General features: G+C 41.5%; 1 protein-coding gene across 1 annotated transcript in view; it reads left to right on the forward strand.

The window, feature by feature from the left end:
- The first annotated feature begins 5,600 nt into the window (after positions 1-5,600).
- RHEB (Ras homolog, mTORC1 binding) overlaps positions 5,601-19,297 on the forward strand; it is a 38,595-nt gene continuing 24,898 nt past the window's right edge. Inside the window, exon 1 of the mRNA XM_034401724.3 lies at positions 5,601-6,045. Within this exon, the coding sequence (XP_034257615.1) occupies positions 5,994-6,045 (52 nt within the window). The 5' untranslated portion in view covers positions 5,601-5,993. The remainder of the gene's footprint in view (positions 6,046-19,297) is intronic.

Genomic DNA, 19,297 nt, shown 5'->3' on the forward strand with positions numbered 1-19,297 from the left:
TAAGAAGCAAATCTCTCATTACTGAAACAGGTGATAGAAGCCATCTTTACAGATGCATTACACAAAAGGTTGAGAAATTGTTTATTAAATATATTGCTACCCAACATGTTTTGTTTGTCCACAAAAATCATATAGTGGTATTCTAAATGAATAAAGTATATTGAATTTAAGTTGCAAGAAGGTAAGAATATAGTGTTAGAAATCTATCTACTATTAAAACTCTTTCCTGTAAGCTTTAATTGGGCAAAATGATGCATCAGGACAAGTTTTGAACCAAGTACCTCAAGTGGTTTGGACAGAAATTGTCCAAAATATGGGATTCATGATTCCCGAGGGAATGAGATTAGGGAAATTTGTGGCTTCTTCAGCTCTGGTCACATGATGCTCATTTTGAACAGTTCTGTGAAATCTACGATAGTTTCCCAGCTACTTTTAATATTCCCGGTGTTTTTTAAAAAAATAGAAAATTTGAAGTCCAAAACATATGGAAACACAAATTTACCTGCAGGATTAGTTCATAATTTTTTAAAAAAATTATCAGTTCTACTGGATTTTTCTAAAATATTGAATTACGGAAATTTTACATTACTTAACTGCATATTGGTAAACAACCTCTTGAAAGCCATGCAGATTTCAGACAGAGTTAAAGCTTGCTTAATTTTGTTGAACAGATGCTCAGCTTTTAGATTAACTTTTAAAATTATACAGACTAAATATGTACACTGATTGAAGAAAACAATCTGGAAAACGGACCCATGTGCCCTGTTTGACCATGCTCTCTTTAAATAAAGGCAGAATTCAAATTGAGGTGTGCAGATGTACACAATTTGCTGGTGAGAACATTTTATTCCACAATGTAATGTTTTTCATAGGAGAATTCTTCAAACTCATTTGCACTTGCCCAACTCCAACATTCCTTTCTCAGGGTATGATGACCTGAAGCAAGCACAGCCTTCAAATTGTGAACTAATCTGTTTCTGCTCCTTTCCTCAAGACACCAATCATTTGCCATTGCTTTTTTCTTCAACAGGCATCACTTTCTTGGTCATTTACCAGTAACTCAGCAAATATGTATGTAACTTTTTTTCCCGTTAACTACTTAGTTTGCCATTTTCATGCCCATTCTAGGCAGATCCTTCAATACAGATCTCTTCAATGTCTCCTTTAAAAAACGCTACCTTGCTATCAGTACAATGCCTGAAATTTTTAGGCTGATGTCTTTCAAATTTATCCCCTATTATATGGCTGGATTCCTTCAAGAATTACATAAACAATCTGGCAAGTGCTAAAAATTTAATATTCTATATTATGTTCAATTTTCATGTGTGTGGACTTCAGTTCCCAGAATTCTTCAAGAGGCTGGCAAGGGAATTCTGGTAGTTAAAATCCACATATCTTAAAAGTTGCCAAAAATGAGAAATTTGAATTTACAATTAAACAGAAACTAATCCCAGCAACATATTCAAACATGATTGTATTTTCAGCACATGAATTGTTCATTCATTGAATCAAGACTGAAAATATGTTTTTTATCAACAGAGCTTACATTTTACTCCCCCTGGCATGTACACTCAAGATACAATATACACCCACATGCAGTAAAAAGTTGTAAAACTGCCATTATTAAAAGAAACGTGAGGAGAAGCAGGGTCGGTTTATGAAGGGGTCACAACCGGATTAGACTTCCTGGTTTGCTGAGTCTATGCCTGCCAGCTGCGTTCTGCCTACTTTGAGTTGCATCTGTCCCAGCTTCATCTAACTGCGCATGTGCCTGTTTTTTTTAAAACCATATATGTTAAATATATATTTTTTAAATGTTGGAACTACTGAGCCGAGTATGCAACTCCCCAAGCAGAAAAACCCGATGCGATGGACCCCGAGGGAAGAAAAGCAGCTCCGTCCTTCTGCATGCAGATCCCCTGCAAGCTGGATCAAGGGGAGTCCCCTCTCCGTCCTCAACATCTTGAGACGCTGAGCTGTATGTGGAACCACCACTAGATGGCGATAGAGCGGTTTGGAAAGCAACCTCGGGCTATGGGCGAGAAAAAAGTATGCGCGTATACGTGGAGGAAGAAAATAGAGAAAAGTGGGTATAAAGGAAGAGACATAAATTCTCACTTCTGTTTATTACCCTTTGTCCAATGTTTCTCAACCTTGATGGCTTGAATATATGTCGACAAAAGCCCAGCAGCAGACTGGCTAGCGGTTTCTGGGAACTGAAGTCCACATATCTTAACATCATTGAGAAACACTGGTCTAAAAGTAGACAAGTATGTTATTGCAAATCACATTGCTTCAACTGTATCTACAGGAAAGAGATCAAAATCTGCAAGTTGGTGCTGTGTTGAGATTCAAGACCTGGCCCTTTTGTACCTTGCAAATTTTGACCTTGCTTTTCAGAGCTGATTTGATCTGTCCTTGGAGCTTTGATCTGATCAGTTGGAATTTCTACAGATCTACGGATTTTGTGAGCATTCTGATTTTGCAGGGGCATGAACCCCCAATTCCATTCCAGGGTCTCTTATAGGTTATGGTCAAGATGATGGCCACAATGGTGCAATCAAAGCTCCTCCCATTTTTACATGCATTTTTAAACTTCACATGTTCAGAGCTTTTATTGCACTATTTTGACGGACATCTTGATTTTTTTGACAGTATCTCGCAGACACTCCTACTGCTTGCTCACAATTATTATTTCTCCATTGCCCTCAAAGATGTACAGCAACTCTTCATGCAGCTTGCCTCTTTCTGTGTGCATTGATGGGAATATATTCCCAACCTCTGTAGCGCATCTGTCATAACAACAGGGACTAGGATCTCTGCTATTGGAGAAAGCCCCTAGTTGCTCACAGAAACTTGCAAATGCCCTTTATTTTTTACCAAAACAAAGCACCAACTGTTATTACATCCACCTGGCCTACCAGGACAGGAAGGCAAGGTATGTTACAGGTCCCATCGATTAGGTATGTAGCTCTGGTGGGACTGCAAAAAATGGGCCTCCTTGGTGATGGCCCTTTCCCTATGGAAGATCATTCCACCTGAGGAACAGGTTGGTTTCCACCATGTTTGTTTGCTTGCTTATTTATCGTACCACCAGGTAACTGGGCAACTTACAATATTAAAAAGATAAATTTCATAAAAATAAAATACCAAATGTTCCTTTTCCAAAAGGCCCTAAAATATGGTTTGGTCAGTGGTACTAGAGCCCATGTGTGGAGATGAAGCCAAATAAGTAGTTGATTTAATTGTGTGTCTGATGCCATGGGTGGGGTGTAATTTTTAACAGGATTTTATATTGTGATTTTTTTAATGTTGTGAGATAATTTGGAGTCATTTATGTATGAGTTGCATGGTCATGTAAATTTGTTTAATTAATTAGATCAGATATTGTAATATCTTTGGGGTGGATGTAGAAGACGACCAGGCTGAGGCCAAGGGCAGGGTCAAATTTATCATCATTCTGGAGTCTCTATACCCCTGAAAGGGACCTAAGTCCAGCCACCCTTGAAGTTTGTTGACTCTTATCTGGCGCCAATTTGCCTTGACTGTTGGTACATCAGATTCTTGTGTATAGTTGTATGGAATAAACTCAGAGCTTTTGAACTCTATCCTGGTTCCTGGTTTCTTGCACATGATAGTGGATGTATGAATGACATTGGTTGGTCTCTGCACCTCTGTACTAAATAACGGAGAATAAACTCATTCTCCATTATTTTGTCCACATTGTTCCAGTCTCTCGACATTTAGCTGCTTTTCAGACAAAGGAATCTGAAGCGTTTAAAAATAGCTGTTCCTGGGAAGCAGCCTGAGAAGTTACAAGCAGTCCAGCCTTTTTCAGACTTTCTTTGCATCTGCCGTAAAGTCAACACTGGACTCACCAATCTCTGCTTTCCCGACATCGTCACTGTAGTACAATCCAAGTGACATTTTGAAGCAGCCTTACTTCACAGGAAACGGAGAACAATTTACAGTGCAGTGATTTTGAACAAATGTTTCTTTCTCCACCCCCCCCTCCCTCTTCTGACATTTTGCTCAGAATGCTGTTTGCTTAAAGGCCGGCCAAGAGAGAACGTGTATGTTTTCACTGTGATGTGCTGTTAACAAGGGCACAAAATGCACGGAGGTTTGTTCAGGGAACCGAACCTTAAGAGCACTTGAAAGGTTGTGCCTAACCTCTTTTCTTTCACCTGGGATTTTAAAAAGAACATCTCGTAACGTAGGCATCCCTGAACTGATTTATCAGTAAATGAAGCAGAATTGTTGGGGAGCACAGTGCATGTAAATCCTTAACTTACCACCATTCGTTTAGTGACTGTTCAAAGTTACAGTGGCACTGAAAAAAACTCACTTATAACTGGTCCTCAGGTTAACATCCATCCACGTTCACATGATAAAAATTCTGGCACTAGGCAACCAGCAATGCCCCAGAGTCGCATGTTTGCCATTTGCAACCTTCCCAGCCAGCTTCCAACAAGAGAACTCAATGGGGGAAGCCAGATTCCCTTAACAATCACACAATTCAGTTAATTATGCCAGTGATTCACTTAACAACTCTGGCTAAAAAAGTTGTAAAATATGGTGCAACTCACTGTACAACCATCTTGCTTAGCAATAGAAATTCTGGTCCTAATTGTAGTCGTAAATAGTTCTTACCTGTAATGGGCTCCCTGTGTTTCAGTTGCCTTTTTCCCATCCAAATCTGCAAGCAGAAAGCAATGCTATTCCGCTTCTTCGCTCTAGGAATTTTTTAGAACCAATTACCTTGTCCCTAATTGCATACAACTACCAAAAGTCCTAGATTAAAGAATATCTTAAGGTTACACCAACTAGTCAGTCTTAACATCACAGAAGCTTAATGCACAGGAAGTGTAACTGGCTTCATTCTAATACAATTTCATTAAAACAAATCAATTCCGCTTTTATTCTGGGGCCGCATAGTTTTTGGAGTTGGCTTTTCCAAGGAAAAGCACAGCCTTCATTCTGAAAAAGGAAGATTTTCAAATGGGAACATTTCCACGGTACTTTAAAGCTCTTGACCATTTTAATGTTTTGTGGACTTCAATTCCCAGAATTCCACAGCCAGCTCACCAACTTTTTAAAACGAGCAAAGTGCAACTCCCCAAAAGTTTCAGCAAGCACATAGCTGGGAAATTCTGGAAGCTGAAGTTCACACACCTTAAAGTTGTCAAGGCTGGGAAATACTAGTTTACACTGAAAATAAGGCGTACCAAAAACCACCACTATTCATGGTCTTGTTTAGGAAACAGGCTCTCTAGCGGCGCCTCCATTTCCCCGCGAATTCCAGCAGCCCCGCCCACCGCTCGCATTGTGAACATTTTGACAATGAGTCCTGCATGGAAGCATGCATGAGGGGCACACACGCCCTTCTGTCCTCGCGCAACCCCGCCCTGCCGCCGCTTGACCAATCCAAAGGCAGCACCCTTCCCGACCCCGCCCTTCTCGCGTCTCTGCGGCCAATAGCTGAAGCGTCGAGGAAAAAATCAATAGCGAGAGGGTGGGGAGCGTGCATCTCACGAACGCGAGGAGGGGGGGGAAGAGTGGGAGGCGGGACCCCCATCCCGTTGGGCGGAGCAATCCTCGGAGAGCAATGACGCCGCGAAATTTCCAGGGCCAGCGAGCTCCACCGGTCGGCCAATAGGCGGAGCCGTCGCCCTCTTTTCCCCGCCCCCTTCCGGGGGCGTCCCCACGCTGAGGGGGATCCCGGGCAGGCAAACGGGGAGTGGAAGCGCAAGTGCGCGCGCGCGGGGGCGGGGCCGAGGAGGATGGCGGTTGTCGTCACATGAACTAAAAAGCCGCCGCCGCCGTCGCGTCCCTCAGACAGACCTCACGGGAGTCCCTCGCAGGTCACCGACGCCCCTTCGGCAGCTCCTCCCTCAGCGCCCGATCTTTCTCCGCTGCACGGCCGCCGTCGTCGCCGCCGCTCCTGTCGCCGCCACAGCCTTTGATGCCGTTGGGTTCTCGGAGGGGAAAAGATGCCACCGTCCAAGTCTCGTAAGATCGCCATCCTGGGCTACCGGAGCGTCGGTGAGTCCCGCCCTGAGGTATCCGGGGTGCTCGGCGGGCTCTGCCCTCGCTTTCACCGGGCGGCGGACGGGCAGTAGGGGCGGGTTGAGGCCTTCCCGTTCAGATCCCGGCGCTGGCAGGTGCCGAGGAGCGCGCCGATGAACCGGACGGGCCTCTCCCGCACTGCCGGCCGGTGCTCGCGGCGGATGCCAGGGCTGCCCCGGAGGAGCCGGCGACCGGACACCCTGGCCGATCGGACGCCTCCCCCGCCGCCCGAGCGAGGTTTGCATTTCCCGCCTGGGCAGAGCCAATTCAAAGGGCCTTCCTGGGCGGGAGGCGATCCTGGGAGCCAGCAGGGATGCTCGTTCCGCTCTCCCGGAAGGCGCCGCCCGGGGGTCTCTCTCGATCGCGCCGCCGGGATTCACCCCGGCGCCCCGATCGCGCCTCCCTGGTAGCGGCGGCGTTGGGAGAAGAAAGGGTCGTGGTCGGCGGAGAAGCCTCTTCGGGTGGAGGCTCTCGCCGCCTCACGGAACCCAGCTGCCTTTGACGGCCGCCATGAAACTTTCGGCTGAGTTGGGTGGGAGTCACCGGCCCTTTTCGGAGGGCATTGTGCAAACGGCGGGGAAAAGGTTAAACGCGAGTTACGCAACCTTTTATTTTGCTTCCTCAAATTACCACACAGGCTTTTTTTGTTTTGTTTTGTTTTGGTGTGTATGTGTGTGTGTGTTGGTGTGTGTCGGTGTCAAGGTGGTTTGGCCTTTTTGTCCCCCTTTCGGTAGTAAAAATTAAGGTGATGCTGTGAGCCGGATTGAGGATTAAAAAAGGCTACCTTGAGTTTCACAGGAAAATAGATGCAAACCAAAGGTGACTTTTTAAGTTGTAATGTTCGTTCAGCAGGTGTGCTTGCAGTAAAAGTTTTCTTTTGTTTTCCGTAGTAATTATAAATGCACCATGCCTTAACAGGGTTTTGGGCATGCCATAAAAGTGAAAGTGATGCGTTAGGAAAGCTGTTTTCACTTTTCCAGCACCAATCCCATGAGGAAGACCACTTGCGCATTCTGCTTCTTGAATTAAAATTTGGACAGTTCTCTCTTTCCTTCTTTTTGTCTTTCTCTCCCCCTCTTCCCTCTTTCTCTCTCTCCCTTTTCCCCTCTTCTCTTTCTTTCTTCTCCCTCCCTCTTCTTTATTTCTTCCCCTTTGTTTTCTTTCTCCCCCTCCTCTTCTCTTTCTCTCCCCACTTCTCTCTCTCTTCCTCTCTTTTCTCTCTTTTTCCCTCTCTCTCTCTCCCTTCTCTTTCTCTCTTCCCTTTTTCTCTCTCTCTCCATCTCTCTCTCTCTCTTCACCTCTTTTCTCTTTTTTCTCTCTCCCCCTCCTCTTCTCTTCCTCTCTCTTCCCCTTTCCTTTCTCTTTCTTCATCTTCTCTCTCCCCCCCCACTTCTTTCTCTCTCTTTTCCTCTCTTTTCTCTTTTTTCCTCTCTCTCTCTCTCCCCCTCTTCTCTTTCTGTCTTCCCCTTTTCTCTCTCTCCATCTTCTCTTCCCCCCTCTTCTCTCCCTCTCTTTCTCTCTCTCCCTCCCTCCCCCTCTTCCCTGCTTATCTCTCCTGTACCTTTTCCGACCTTTATATCTTTGCTAGCCATCTGGAATGTTATCCGAAGGGACAAGGAAGTGAAAAGTCAAGATGGAGAGGATGGCCACATGTTCTAAAACCCGCTCTTTACTGTGCAGGTTGCCTATGCTTTTATGTATATTAGTGACCTTCTCTCTTGTTCCACCACACATACTTCTTAAGTACTCCATTCCCACCATCTTCAATTTCCTTGTATGTTACTTCAGACATTCCCACAGCTCTCTTCCCTATGAGTGGCAGAATTATGCTCTTCTAGACAGCCATCTTTTCTTCTTGACACACAAACCACCTATCTGCCTACTTTTCCTTCTATCCCTATTTCCTTGGCTTACATTTTCTCCCATTCTGTTGCAAATATTTTAGGGGTATTTTGTATACTTGTCCATGGTGGTATAAGGATTCCTGCCTTGGTCAGGGAGTAGGACTAGAAGACCTCCAAGGACCCTTCCAGCTCTATTGATTCTCTCTTTCTCTCCCCTCTTCCCCCAATATCATTTCCATTGTCACCTGCCTGCTCAGAGTTCAGAAGTGGAATGAGGCTGTATTCTCCCTTGAATTACACAGATAAATAATAATGTGAGTAAAGCTGCACAGTTGTATACAACTGGAGAAATCAAGAGATCTAATACAGGAAGACTAGGCATTCCCAAATTTGCTTTCAGAATGCTAATTTTCAGATCAAGAAGCAATGAGGCACATTTTGTATTCCCAATTTTTTGTGGTCTTTGTAATTCTCTAGGATTCTCAGTGTTGAAAACTGTCCAGAATGGATTCCTACTTAAATTTAGGTTCCCCCTAATTCTGGCCCCCTTCTGGGAAAAAACTGAAGACTGAGCTCTTTTGGAGGACGTTGGGAGGGGGAGTGTGTGTGAGAGATGTCAAATGGATGGGTCATATGTGTTTTATGTTTTCATTTTTTGGGTTCTTTCTATTATCTTGCTTTCATGTTTTATTAATAGTTGAGAATCAAATTAGATTGCAAAGGCTAAACAAAATTTTAATCAATTAATAAACAATAAACTATTACATGCAGAGGTCCTTGAATTACAGGATTGTTATGGTTTGATGTCTGTGTTTTGACTTTTCTCCAGGAACCTCAAGGAACATAATTACCTCCAACCTCAATGTTATTCCTGCAATAATCTCAAGCAGTAGTTAGGCTGGAAGAGAGTAACTAGTACAAATTACCTAATGAATTTCCTTTCTGACTGACTCAGAAACCTAGAGAATTACAAAGGGAATTTGAACTTGACCCATGCCTCTAATCTTCTACCAGGACTCATCTCTAGTTAATTTTCTTCACCACCTGATTGTGACTTACTTGGGTGACCACCAGGAAGAGTAATAAAGTAGAGGCAGATTAGTTCCCTTGTGTGGTAAAGAAAACTATCTAGGTATTTATAGAAAGTCGGCAGAAAACAAGCTCAACTAGATAGAAAATTTACATTTATTCTGCAGTCCATACAGCCCTCTAATTGCTACTAATAAACTAAATGCAGAATCAGAAGAAAAATTAAGAACAGCAGACTAGAACAAAGCCTTCTCAGATTATTTGACAATAAAGTGAGATTTGCTGAACATGGAATGTGAAGTTGTTCCTAAGGAAAATGCCCTTTTTCTAACAGCTGAAAGCAGACTGAAGCTTTCTTAGGAATTACAAAGACTTTGCAATTTGTATTGTTTCTCATTATTTCCACTAACTGGCATAACAAGTAAATATAGGTTAACATGTGTTCTGTGCATACATAGTTTCTTCACTAGGCTGTTGCATTTAAATATGCAGTTGACAGAACATACTGAGTAATACTAATGTAGATTTTCTTGCATTGAAGAAATGTGATCACCTAGTTGCTATTGGTGACCTCAAAGCTTTTCCTGGTAATTGCATTTGTGAATGATTTTGAAAGAAGAGCTCCTTCTTAGAATCCTGTGAGTGTGTTGATTATATTCAGGAACAAACTAATGATCAGCTAGAGTGGATGTTCAATCTTACTCAGATAAAAAATATTGGTTAAGGCGCACAGGATATAAAAGTCAATTATTTTAGGACCGGAAAACACTGCATAGTTAAAGATTTAGGATTATAGATATTTTGCAGACATAGACTTAGAAAACAAAATGTAAGTGACAATTACATGCCATTTTTTCATGTATTGTACAGCATAGGGAATTACACATGGCTCTTTTGATGCTTATGCCTGGTTCAATATTTGGTTTGCCTACAAGTGAAATAACTGGATGCTTATTGAAGTTCTCATAACATAAATCATACAGTTTTCCAGTTTTACTGAACACTATAAAATGCCCCTTTATGTTACCTACCTGCTTCTTACTCCCAAGAGAGAATCATTGTATTCTACCCCAGATGATTACAAGCTAAAATGAATCTACTTTAAAGGTGTATTGTCTGCTTTCTCTCTCCCCCCACCCTTGCCTTTAAGGCCTTTAAAGAACTTTAAACAAGGAGCCATTGACATTCTTTACATATTTGTTCTATTGTAAACAGAGTGATGTTAAAGAACAAGGTGAATCAGAGAATAGATTCAAAGTCCAGCCAGGTACATAGGCTTGGGCCGCAACATCTACAATATGTACCATGGGAGGGTTGCATAATAATGAGTTGTCTGAAATCAAGTAATTTCCATGCAAACGAAAGAGAAAGTATCAAAGGTAAAGTGATTATCAGTATCACAGTAAGCTTTGGTGTGTGTTTACTACCCTGTTTCCCCCAAAATAACACATCCCCTGATAATAAGCCCAATCGGGCTTTTGAGTGCATGGCAATAAGGCCAAGCACTTATTTCAGGGTTCAAAAAAAAAAAAAAAGGCAAGGTCTTATTTTCGGGGAAACACGGTATATTATGTGGAAATATAACAGGTAATTCAGTCAGAATTTTTATATTGTATTCCTATAGTGAGCTGAACATTGGATTTAGTGGCCTAAACATTTTCAAAGGCATCTTTCTGACATTTCTCTTCCATTTGTATGAATTTTGTCTTGTAGCATGTATATTTTTGAATAAGAGGTTGAACCCCAAGAACTGAGAGGGAGATAAGTGTGCAAGAATTACCTGTAAAGTCAAACTATATTTTTTTTATTTGTTATAAGTAGACAAGTAGCTTCAACATATTTATACCTGCCAAAAAGTATAGGTTTCCTGTTTGAGGTAGATTCAATTGTTTTATTAATATCTACAAAATAATTACTAAATCCTACCGTATATAGTTCTGAAACAGTATATATATTGTAGAGACAAGGCACTTGAGTTATTATAAAAGAGTCATTATTCTAGTCTTCCTTTTCTTAGCAAACTCTAATGGGAATGTGGAGAACCAGTGGTTAAGTAGTTTGAGACTCTGTTAAGTGCTTTTTAAATGACCAATCAGCATTTTCCAGCTCAGTCTACCTCAAAAATTTCTCATGGGGATAAAATGAGGGGAAGATCTCTATGTGTTCTCTTTCAGTTCTACAGGAATGGTCAATAAAAATGTAATACAGTAGAGTAATAAGAATCAAAAGGATACAGCCTTAGTGAAACAGATTGGCAATTCCTGTTATTGTGTGACAATAACTGTCACGGGGAGGCAGGGGGGTCAGACTTTCAATTGAAAATTACATATAATTAAGATATATCTAAGACCTTCTGTATGCTTACTTGTCTTCCAGTTCTTTTGCCTTCTTTTCTCTCTTCCCATTTTTTGCTCTCCAAGGACACAAACACATGTAACCTGAATTGGAAAAAAGAGAATAAAGCTACATGTGAAAATTGGAGAAAAAAATATCAACTGGCTTTAAATAAACACCAGAATTTATGATATCTATAGTCCTCAATTTATGACCACAACTGAGTCCAACATTTCTGATGCTAAGCAAGAGAGTTGTTAAGTGAGTTTTGCCACATTTTACAACCTTTCTTGCTATAATCTGGTTTCAGGCGTGGCCACAGCACGGAAACGGCATTGGTCGCCCTAGTAAATGATCTCTGGCGGGCCAGGGATGGGGGTTGCTCCTCCATCCTGGTCCTTCTTGACCTCTCAGCGGCATTCGATACCATCGACCATGGTATCCTGCTGCAGCGGCTCAGGGGGATAGGGTTAGGAGGCACTGTTTTACAGTGGTTCTCCTCCTATCTCTCGGGCCGTCTGCAGTCTGTTTGGGCGGGGGGTCAGGGATCCTCCCAGAGGCCTCTCACTTGTGGGGTGCCTCAGGGCTCGGTTCTCTCTCCTCTGCTCTTTAATATCTATATGAAACCGCTGGGTGAGATCATCCGTGGTTTTGGGGTGAGGTATCATCAATATGCTGATGATACCCAGCTTTACATCTCCACCCCTGACCACCCTAGGGATGCCCTTTCCGTGATGTCCCACTGCCTGGAAGCGGTGCGGGTTTGGATGGGGAGGAACAGGCTCAGACTCAACCCTTCCAAGACTGAGTGGCTGTGGATGCCGGCATCCCGGGATCTGGAGGTTCCATCCTTAATGATCGGAGGTGAAACCCTTGCTCCCTCCGACAGGGTCCGCAACTTGGGTGTCCTCCTGGATTCTCGGCTGTCTTTAGATGACCATCTGACGGCCGTAACCAGGGGGGCCTTCGCACAGGTCCGTCTTGTGCACCAGTTGCGCCCGTTCCTAGACCGGGATGCCCTCGCCACGGTCACTCATGCCCTTGTTACCTCTAGGTTGGACTACTGTAACACCCTCTACATGGGGCTGCCCTTGGGATGTGTCCGGAGGCTTCAGCTAGTCCAAAATGCAGCCGCGCGGGTAGTTACGGGGGCGTCTAGATACTCCCGTGTAACACCTCTCCTGCGTGAGCTGCACTGGCTACCGGTGGCACTCCGGATACGTTTCAAGGTGCTGGTGCTCACCTATAAAGCCCTTCATGGCTTAGGCCCGGGGTACTTGCAGGACCATCTCCAGCCGTTCTCCCATCGTCCTGTGCGCTCTCACAGAGTCGGCCTCCTCAGGGTGCCGTCGGTCAAACAATGTCGGCTGACGACCCCCAGGGGGAGGGCGTTCTCTGTGGGAGCCCCGACCCTCTGGAATGGATTGCCCACTGAGCTCAGGACAGCCCCCGACCTTCTTTCCTTCCGTCGCGAGCTGAAGACGTGGCTCTTCCGCCAATTAAACTGATCCGTTTGGGGGTACACTGATATAATTTTAAATCGTTTTTAATTGGGTTACTGATTTTAATTTGGTATTGTATTGTGATTTGTATTGAAGTTGTCTTTTTGTAAGCCGCCTTGAGTCCCTAGGGAGAAAGGCGGCATATAAATCGCAATAAATAAATAAATAAAATAAATAAATAATTGTTAAGTGAACCACAGCAGTTAAGTTAGTACTTGTGTATCCCCAAAAATAAGAATGTGTCTTATTTTCTTTTGACCCCCCGAAAAAATGGCTAGGGCTTCTTTTTGGGGGGTCCTAATTATTGAATCACCTTGTGGCAGTGGGACCGACAGCCCCGCCCAGCAGGAGCCCGCTGCTAGCCTCCTTCTCTGGCCGCTTGCCACCGTTCGCACATGTCTCCCCTGGACTCCATTTCACCATCAGAGCCTTCCGGAAAGCACTCTGCAACTGAAAAATGGGCACCGGATTGACGTGTGCATCGCCCCCAGCTTCCATTTTGCCTTCAGAGGCCTTCCGGAAAGTCCTCTGTAGCCGATAACAGAGCTCCAGATCGATCTTATCGGCTGCAGAGGGCTTTCTGGAAGGCCTCTGAAGTTGAAATGGAAGCCAGGGGCGCTGCGCCCGTTTCTCAGCTACAGAGGACTTTCCAGAAGACTCTGACGGCAAAATGGAGGCCGGGGCAACACTTGCAAGCGGTGATAAGTGGCCAGAGAAGAAGGCGAGGCAGATGTCAGGGTATGTGAGGCCTGGTAAGTAGGGCAGCTCCACCCCTCCATCTCCATCCTAGCTTAATTTTTACCTCTGTGCCTCACCCCACCCTCTGCATCCCGGGGTGGGCAGGGTCTTAATTAGGGCTAATTTTGGGGGCAGGGCTTAATTTGAGCGCATGCATGCCAACACATAGGGCTTCTTTTCAGGGTGAGTCTTATTTTAGGGGAAACATGGTAAATGAATCTGGCTTCCCACTAACTATGCTTGCCGGAAGATCTTAAAAATTGACCATGTGACCCCAGGATACTGTAACCATCATAAATAGGAGTTGGTTGCCAAGCATCTGGATTTTGATCATGTGACGATGGAGATTCTGCAACGATCGTCATAAGTCACTTTTTCAGTGCCATTGTAACTTTGAATGATCACTAAACGAATGGTTGTAAATTGAGGACTACCTGTATTTAGGCATTATGGAGAGAAATTAATCTGGGGATGCAAAATAGTTTTCTCATGTGAGAAATCAACTAGAGAATCCAAAGTGAGAAAGCTCTAATACTGAAGTGAGAAAATAAATTGAATAGATCTAAATTTGGAAAGATTTTGATTTTTTTATTCATTGAAACATTGAAGATCCTCAAAATACCAATCCTACATTGGTGTGTTTTAACCATAATCAGGAAATGATCACAGAATACTGAATAAAACTCATCCTTAATTATTAAAAATGTAGACAAATACAATTAAGAATCTGGGTATAAAATTGATGTATAGAGGGGAACAAAAAAACAGATTTGTTCCATAAAAGAAGAATTCATATCATCTTGGAGTACTGTGTGCCAATTCTGCCATTAATGGGTTTCATTTTGCTGCCCCTCGTGTTTCAATTATTCTAGTGCTGTGGACAATTCATTAAGCATTAGATGCATTTTTAGGGGGGAAATTATATTACATAGTTATACTTTGCAGAGTTGCCAAATCTTTCATAATAAAACTGGAATAGTAGTTCAGCATAACTTAAGCATTATGTTGGGTATTTGTAAGGAGTTTGCACTGGATTCCCATAGTGCTAGAGCCTAGATCATGTTGGCTGTTCCTCAATAGTAGCCTAAAATGCCAACTTTAATTAAAAGCTTCATTTTATGCCTGCCTGCCTGCCTAGTGGCAAATCTTACTGCAGTGAACTTGTAAGTGGGAGCAGTAAGCACTAGAGGCAGTATTCTTAACTGTAATATTGAGCCAGAGAAAGGGTTGTCTAAGGACACTGTGCTAGAATTAACTCTTGAATTACCTGTATGCATTTGCTTAGCTTTGATCTCACTTTCAGAAGTATTTGATTACTTAAACAGTACCTTTAATACACTTATGTCCCAACATTTAGATATTTCTACTCTACTTCCTAGTTGTATTTATTTACAGATTGGCTTCTTTAAGTGGGCTGCATAATTTATATATCCCATTGTAATTAAACCTTGGATCACCGTGCTGTGGACATTTCTGATATAAGTAGCTCCAAAGGGAAGCAATTTGATACAGTCAAATCAGCGTAATTCTAATATTCTAAATAGCTGTGTTTGAAAAATGTGCATGAGTGCTGTCTTTGAGGATAAATTGCACTCACTTATTTCAAATATTTTGGTAGGAAAAAATAAGAACACTGGATTGAATTCTTAGAACTACATAGAATCCTTCAAGCTAAAAGTTTTTAGCTGCTTTGCCTATTTTAGTTTATATTTTCCATAATACAAATTTGGAAGTCTGTTCTTCCTGAGTGATGTTGAATATTGCACTTAGTTTGAAATTCCTCTTATATTCTGTGTGAAATAGAAAGGTCATACTTTTATGAAAATCAAGTTAGGCATGACTCAGATTATAATCAGAGTGTACAGCAGAATGTGATGAAGTTTAATCTTAGGTTGATTTTGGTCTGACAAGCACATTAAATGGATTGTTGAAATACTAAGTTTTGGTTCTACAGTTTAACATTGTGTAGGAAACTACAATATCCAAAAAACATAAATTGGGATCCTCAGTGTTCCTATTTGCTTGCAAAATGCAAGATTTATAGAGAGAACATTTTTCTATTTAAAAAAGGGACATCATATATTTATTTGAATGTTGAATGTGCATGAATTTATTTGAATGTGCATTTCTCACAGTCCTGACAGAACATGGCAAAATACTTTCAGAAATGGAAGGATTATTTTCCCCAAAAGCAATTTGTAATATGTGATGCTGATTTGTTAACTATATTAAAATCACTCTAAAAATGCCTAGAGACAATGTTCTTTATCCTGGCCTTAGTACATTCAGTAAAAATAAGATTCAAAAGTTTAACATAGTCTTTCTGTTCACATTTGACTCAGTATTGTTTGCAATTTGGTCCATCAAATGCCTATAATTCTGTTAACAACTTCATAAATGTTATTATTATTTGTCAGATTTTATCTTTCTTTTATTTTTGTCAGCTCAAAGCAGCATGTATGCCTAATACTCCTGTCTTTTATTTTGCCTGCAATAATAACACTGGGGGCAACTGTCCCAAAGTCACCCAGCCAGCTTTCATGCCTAAGAGAGGATTAGAACTCATGGCCCCTAAGTTTCTAACCCAGGACTTTATCTACTATGAATTCTCTTTCCTTGTTTTCATCAACTTCTTCCAGATTTAAAACTCTCTTACAGGTATACAGGTAGTCTTCTACTTACAATCACAATTGGGAATGGAATCCTTGTTGAGCGAAGCAGTCTTTAAGCAAGCTGCCCACGTGACTGCTTTGCTCAGTGACTGCAATCCCAACACACCCAGAGTTTAGGTCTGTGGGATCTGAACTCCATTTTTTCATCCCGCTGAAGGAATTCAACTCCCCTCAACAAACATTTCTTTCAACCAGCCCCTCGAGACAAGAGGGAATCCTCTTGGCAGGCAGCAGCAGCTTACAACCTTCCCTGCCTGTTTTTCTATTGAACTTTCTGGAGAAACCCGCCAAGAAAATTGCAAATGGCAGTTGTATGACTGTGGGGTGCTTGGCAACTGGTCATAAATGTGAACAGGTAGCCAAGCACCACTCAGATCACAATCATGTGACTACAAGGTGGGGATGGGGTTTAACCTTTTACAATGACCAGCAGTTCTTTATGAGCCAAAAAGTACTCTTTCTCAGATTGACCATAAATCGAGCACTACATATACCAAACATTCTGTATATGAACCATTTCATGTACAGAATAGCTGATTTAGGATGCTATGTATAGAAATCAGAATTCAGGTTTTCAAAGTTTTGTTATATATGTGGAATGACACAGGGTTATTTGGTTCTCCATGAAAAGCAAAACACAATTATTGTGGTTAAGAGCCTGAAAGCAGAAAAAAAGCTAAGGATGTGACAGCAATGACAGTGAAGAGATTTGGAAAAGATAGTAAATTCATCAAGGCAAAGAAACATTTTCCAAGAGCAGTTCTAATAAATAATAGGACTATGCATAATTTTGCAAAGAATTTAGAAATGCTTTTTCAGAGGAGGGTCATTATGAACTTGCTCCCACACATTCCATATCATGAAGCACCTTTTTGGAATAAAATCCAAAAGACATTTTCCAGATTTACTTTTCTAATAAATACATTCTTAATACTTTGAGAACTGTTTTTTAAATTATAATACTGGAACATTTTTATCTTCTGGATTTTCTTCGCAAACAGTTTTTGTCTACATTTGCAGACAATCTTCCAAAAGAGAAGAGGTCTTCAAACTTGGCAACTTTAAGACTTGTGGACTTCAATTCCCAGAATTCTCCAGCCACCATAACACAGCATGGCTGGAGAATTCTGGGAGTTGAAGTCCACAAGTCTTAAAGCTGCCAAGTTTGAAGACTCTGCAAAAGAGAGTGACAGAAATTTTGTATTGGTAGATGGGGGCAAAAATAATATATTTGGTGATAGAATTTGGGTAACTCATGAGTTTCCAGTAAGATCAAAATATTGTATTAGTGATGACAAAATTAGACCAAAGTTGGAAGTACAGGTAGTCCTCGACTTACAACAATTCATTTAGTGACCATTCAAAGTTACACTATGACCGTTTTTCACGCTTACAACCATTGCAGGTCATGTGATCAAAATTCATGCACTTGGCAATTGACTAATTTATGACGGTTGCATATGATCCCCTTTTCAGATCTGACAAGCAAAGTCCATGGGGAAGCCAGATTTACTTATCAACCATGTTACTAATTTAACAACTGCACTAATTCACTTAACAACAGTGGCAAGAAATTGAGACAGAATTCACTTAACTGTCTCATTTAACATCAGAAAGTTTGGACTCAGTTGTCGTAAATCAAGGCCCACCTGTATTCATTTTTTTAATGTTATGTAGGAATTGAAGTGGTATATAAATTATATGAATAAATATGTATAATACTTATGTTAAAAGCATATTTTGTGTTTGTCCCCCTTCTTCCATTATTGCTATTTGCTTTTTTTATTTGCATAGCCTATCCCTTTAAAAAAATAGAAAACAGCAGATGGGATAGGATGCTGTTGGTTCTGGCTATTAAAAAAAACTTACCTAAAAAGATAAGTAATGAGAGGTTAAGGAATGTGACTATTTTGACTCTGGTGCCATCTGGTTATGGTCTTCAATTGACAGAGTTCCCAGCTAGCCATGTGTCTTAAAAGTAGCCTGAGATATTTTGCAAATTTTTAAACAGTTTCCCCCAAAATAAGTCATCCCCTGATAATAAGACCAATCCGGCTTTTGAGCGCATGGCAATAAGGCCAAGCGCTTATTTCAGGGTTCAAAAAAATATAAGGCTCTTATTTTCGTGGAAACACAATGTTAGTTTATAAATATTTAAGAATTATAGGCTGAGACAATTTATTTGGATAAGTTAGTGTATAATTTAGGCCTATAAATTTAATAAATAAGTAAATTTACAGCTTTTTCCAACTTGGTACTTTCAACATTTCACATTCTGGTTGCAAATTCTGCAACTTTTTGTCCTAACATATTGAGAGGGTATCCAGTTGGGGAATGCTGACATATATTGTTATGTATGTTATTATTTTGAAAGAAAGAAAGCCTTTTAACTTCAGAAATTTCACTTACGAAATTTTTGTCAATGTTGAAAGTGAGCAATATGATCCTGGTGCCAAAATTATTTGTCTTCTCTATTCCCTTCTTTTGTGTAAAATAGAAAAAAGTTTGAGTAATAAGAGAAAAAATAGCCCTCTATTAATAGCTCAAGCAGAAAAAAAATGACTGCTGCAATTTACAAAAATATGCAAGAATTGCACCATTCTGGATTATTTCAATGTCCTAATAGCATAAAATTTAATGTTAATGCCCTTTATTGAATACTATGCAGATTGTTCTGGATTTATTTACTTACAATCTCTTACATCCACCCACAGCTGAATTGATAGACTGAAATAATCACTATCACTGGCATGCATATCACCAGTAACTTCAGTCACCATGTCCACATACAACTTTATACATTTTATTCCTATTCCTCTCCTCTGCTTGCTCATAAGGTATTACTGTCTCCCATTCAGAGTTAAGCATCGTATCATATAGTCCAGTGATGGCTAAACTTTTTTTCCTCAAGTGCCAAAAGCACACACACACGCGATAGCCCACACCCATAATGCAATGCCCCCCACACACCCCGCCCCCTGCACATGCACGTGCAATACACCCCCCTGCACTGTCCTGCCCCCCTGTGCAGGCATGTGCATTTTTGCCTTTTATGACCTTTGCCAGTTTCCCCCATTGACTTGACTTGTCAGAAGTCAGCAGTGAAGAT

This window comes from Pantherophis guttatus, chromosome 4, assembly GCF_059756535.1.
Source record: "Pantherophis guttatus breed Tessera chromosome 4, ASM5975653v1, whole genome shotgun sequence".
Lineage (NCBI taxonomy): Eukaryota > Metazoa > Chordata > Lepidosauria > Squamata > Colubridae > Pantherophis > Pantherophis guttatus.